The sequence below is a fragment of the Erpetoichthys calabaricus genome, chromosome 2 (assembly GCF_900747795.2).
Source record: "Erpetoichthys calabaricus chromosome 2, fErpCal1.3, whole genome shotgun sequence".
NCBI classification, from domain to species: domain Eukaryota; kingdom Metazoa; phylum Chordata; class Cladistia; order Polypteriformes; family Polypteridae; genus Erpetoichthys; species Erpetoichthys calabaricus.
The window spans coordinates 263,681,225-263,686,115 of record NC_041395.2 but is presented as its reverse complement, the minus strand read 5'-3'; the positions used below and the strand labels follow the sequence as shown (position 1 = coordinate 263,686,115).

At 35.4% G+C, this 4,891-nt stretch overlaps 1 protein-coding gene across 1 annotated transcript; it reads left to right on the top strand.

Moving 5' to 3' along the window:
* The first annotated feature begins 761 nt into the window (after positions 1–761).
* ppp1r3cb (protein phosphatase 1, regulatory subunit 3Cb) lies at positions 762–4,510 on the top strand. The gene is made up of 2 exons (XM_028795464.2): positions 762–941; positions 1,995–4,510. The coding sequence occupies exons 1-2, from the start codon at positions 928–930 to the stop codon at positions 2,941–2,943; spliced, it is 963 nt and encodes a 320-aa protein (XP_028651297.2). The 5' UTR covers positions 762–927; the 3' UTR covers positions 2,944–4,510.
* The last annotated feature ends 381 nt before the right edge of the window (positions 4,511–4,891 follow it).

Genomic DNA, 4,891 nt, shown 5'->3' with positions numbered 1-4,891 from the left:
TAAAAGGATTATTTACTTATTAACCATGCTGGACCATTTTTTTTTAAATGGCACGTCAATAAACTAGAGCAAATTGCACGGGCTTTTCATGCGGTTTCTGGCCTGACAACTAAAAATCAGGGCATGATTTTAAATCAGTTTACAAGAGAATGATTCTGTTGGTAATTGATGGAACCAGCTTCTGAGCACACCTTATCCGTGAGCTGTCTAGCAAAGGCAGACAAATAGAGTACAAATTTTTAAAGAATGTATTAGCATTTTCAATATGACGTATCGACATCCAACGTATGAACAGAAAAATAGTAAATACAAATCTGCATTATAAATGCAAGAAAGGCCATTGGAGTTCAGCTAAGGACGAGCGCCGTCTGTGAAATCAAAGACGAAGTGAGGCAACTGACAGCCGCGACTTCTTCTCGAGGAAACGGCAACGACGCCGTCGTACGTTCTAGCGACAATTTCCCGATGAACAGATTTAATGGCCTCTCAACATTTTCCTTTTATTACATACAATCTAATTTTAACCAGCGGAGGGTACTCAAGCTTTTACTTCAGGCTTCCTGTACCCAAACCTTTTCTTTCCAGAAGCGAACTAACACCCCCGTCTGCAGAAAACCGATCCAGAGCAATCACTCACCAAATTGCGTCATAGCTCCGCGAGTATTCTCCGATTGGCCCAAATGCAGAAGTCGTCCTCGGTCATTGGTTACTCCACTATATCACGTGAGAAAGAGCAAGTCAGAGTGGGTTATCTGCCTTACTAGGAGCTCGGCTGCGCAATGTGTCGTTTATTCTGAGCAGCGGCGGAGGTTAGTGGCCACCTGGCGACCGAGCTCAGTAGCTATTTCGAAACAGAGTTTATACCTGAAGACAGGTGCAATCCACTTCATGATTCATGAGAGACTAACTTTTAACTGAATCCATCCCATGAATTGCACAAGGTAAGAAAACTCGATAGGCGTAGTCGAGCAAATGTAGAGAAGTTTGCAAAATACAATTTGCCTGAAAAGTAACGAAAGTGTGTTGAAATGATAATAAAAAATAGAAAAAAAATGAGTATTTGCACAAAATATTCAGTTTATGCATTAAGACGTTTTCCCCCAATTTTAAGCATGTTGCTTTTTATTATGTCAACTTCAGTCTTTTATTTTTGCTATTATTTGGAAAGGCTACCGAAATTTGATTATATTAAGCTTCCACATATATTTACACATGTGCACGTTTAGTTATTATATGGCAATAATAAAAATATGGTTTACAACTTCAGCAGGACTTCATAATAAGCCTTTTCACAGAGTAATGGGAATTCTTTTTCTTTTAAAAATTAGCTTACTTGGCTAGTTATTAAATGAAAAAATACAGTATTGTTTTATATAGAATATAGACAGAATTCATTTAATTTTTATATTAGTTTTATCATTGTTGCAGATGTTAAATTTTAGAAAAATTAAAGATATAAAACGTTTGTGTATTTCACATTTTTAGGTGAGAAACTATTAAAATCCATTTTTTGAGTATTCATATACAGTTTGGGGTTTTTACAATTTAAAGGTGCCTAATTTCCATAGTCTTTTTGTGTTCCAGCTCAAAATACCTGTAGATTAAAAGCTGACATATACTGATTTGTTCATAAATTATTTTGTTATTTTGTAGAACACATTACATTTATAAATTAAGCGGTTGGCAGGGGTTCTTTTTTTTTTTTTTTTAATTTATGCTATATATAATGGACTAACGGAAATTACTCCAGTATGAGTGAAAGTGGGTGGATGTGTGCTGTGGGATAAGCATCGCCTCACTGCAACATGTAGCCATGCAGATTAAAATGTGCATGTCTAGGTAAAATGTAATCATTATAGACCAAATTTCAGTGTTGTTACATAAGGTGTTTCGTTAATCTTATATCTAAAAATGTAAGCGTAGTTTTATTAGTATATTTAAGATGGCTGAAAGTGGTTCTAATCAATAATTAGTGAAATCTGCTTTATTTTCAGTGTAATACACATCCTGAACCCCAGACCATTACCCAGCTCCATCATGCCAGCAGATATTGCAGTAAGGATTTGTCTTGCTCATTCACCTCCTTTGAGCTTCCTAAGCTCCTTTGACAATTACAGGAGGAGAAATCGAGTCAATACATTTAAACCACTTAGACCTTGCATCTCTTTGAAAAGCTCCTCTGAAGAAAAAAGCACGCAATGGCAGGGCCCTGAGACCAAACCAAAGAAACAAGTGGTGTTTGCAGATACAAAGGGTCTCTCACTTACTTCAGTGCACGTGTTCTCCAAATTTGAAGAAAATCCTGTGTCAGACCTGCAGTTTGATTTCACAGACTTGAATGATGCAACTGCTGGACTAAAATTTAATGAAGAAAAAAGCCTGGTGTTGGATTTTCCTCAGCCCTCAGCAGATTACTTAGAGTTCAGAAATCATTTAAAGAAGAATCTTGTCGCCCTTGAAAACTGCTCCCTCCAAGAACGCTCACTTTCAGGTACTGTAAAAGTTAGGAACGTAAATTTTGAAAAACAAGTCCTGGTCCGGATAACCTTTGACACATGGAAGACCTTCTCAGACATTGAATGTACTTTTATGAACAATATTTATGGCTGTTCTGATATGGACACATTTTCTTTTGCTATTGATCTGCCCAGTTTTATCCCACCCCATGAGAGGACTGAATTCTGCATTTGCTTCAAAGCCAATGAACAAATATATTGGGACAACAATGAGGGGCAAAACTTCAGACTTGTACATACAGAGTGGAAAGCCGATGGTAGTCATGCTCCACCATCTACTAATAATGCATCATCTAAAGGATACAGAAGTCATGATAAAACCCAGGAGGTGGAATTTGATCAATTTGGGAGTCCAAGGACGTCCACAGGACTGTTCCCTGAATGGCAGAGTTGGGGTAGAATTGAGAGTAGTACACCCTATTGGTGACTTACTTCAGGTCACTAATTCAGCATTAAGTACGAAAGAAATACACTGAGATAACTGTGCCAGCAGTGCATTGGCTACAAGACAAAAACACACTTTAAAATATTTAAGTTATTGTCTCTGGAAACAATTTAAAGAACATTTCTATAAGTGGCCAATATTGCTGCAGATAGATAAAAGACTGAATTACTTCAGACACCTATGTAATAAATTGTCATTTTATTTTTTTTTTGTTTCTGTACCAGAGAGGGACTGACTTGTCTGGACCAGCTCTTGACAATTAAGAAAAAAATATGTCTGAGAAACCAAAGCCAAATTAAATTGTAACAATTATGCAGCAGCAAATTAAAAATAATATTGCAGAAAAGTTAAATTGTATAAAAAATGCTTAACTTTAAGTACTGAATCATAATCTATTTAGAACTGTCTGCATAAATCAATAGTAATTTAAAAAAAATCCTGCAAAATATTTGTAGCATTTGGGAAGAGGTAAAATTCTTATACATAGAAGCAATACTAAGCGTTGTATGCTATTTATTTTTTCTGTAATTCTGATTAAGGTTAAGCATTGCTTACATAATGCTAACAAATGAAAATGTACAGTAGATTTTGTGTTCCTTATACATATCTGACAAGTGAAATATAATCATTGTTGAAAACAGAGATTATTGTTCTCATTAAAGCACCTTAGTAAGGAGAAAGTGCCTTTACTGTTAAAAGTATTTGGATGCCTGACCGCCCCTACTAAAATAATTCTCACTGCACTTATGCCTTCTGATTAAGTTATATATTTATTTGATTGTTAAATTAATGAGACAACCATCGCTGATGTATATTATGTAATGTGAACCAACTGAGTTTCTGGACATCTCTGATTCAGTGGTAATAATTTTGCACTGTCTGAAAGTACGCCTGTTAAAGTCCATAGATGTGAGTGACTGTTTTGAATGGTTGATTTATATTGTCCTTCATATTGAAGGTGATTAATTTTAGGGTACCAAAAAACCAGTTTAGTACTACCAAGAAGAATGGTCTTGTCCCATTTTCTCACTGAAGAAACGTTCAACGTTTGCATGTCTTCATTGGCCTGCCTTCTCTATTACCGTACAGTACAGTAATTGCAAGTAATAAACAACTGTGTTATGATAATATATTTGCTGCTTTGTTGTTTTACTTGCTTGCTTGAATTCTCTGAAGCAAATTTTTATACAGTGTGTACCTTTTTAAGGTGAAAATAGATGATTGAATGTGATTGAGTGATTGTGAGCTGTAATGTCAAAAGGAAAAACCTGCATTGAACAAATCCTGGAGAAAAATGATGCAATACCGGAATATGAAATACTTTGTTACAATTCTGTTTGATTAACAGTTTCTGACCAGTGTTATTGGAAGATGAGTTAGACTGTAGTCGTATTTACAAGTAACCTTTTCTGTCTGTACAAGCAACTACTTTAAAAAGTGCAATGCAGATGTGAATGTTAAGATATTTTTCTACTGTAAAATGCCTTTGTATAACAGAAATGTACTCTGTAATAAGTTTTCTTCAGAAATAAATTTTTATATTGTAAAATGTGGTGTCTGGGTACTTTAAAAGATAGTACAAATAAGTTAAATGTAGAATGAAACAGAAGTTTAGCACAGCTGCTTCACAGCTGTAGCAGAGGAATTTTAAATTTACAAAATCTCCTTTTGTCTGTATGTTGTTTTTTTTTTCTTTCTGAAAAGTTTAGTTTTTCTCCCACATACTGTACCAAGGACATGTAGTTTAGGCCCATTGACAAGTTTAATCTTGGTGTGGTGTTATGTACATGCCCTTGTCTGGGGCAGGTTGTGTAGTACTTGATAAGTGCTGGGATTGGCTCCTGCTCATCTCAACCCTAATACCAGGTTCAGTAAGTAGATGGATAAAGCAGAAAAAAGTTATGTTAATATCTGAGTGAAGAAGAAAAAA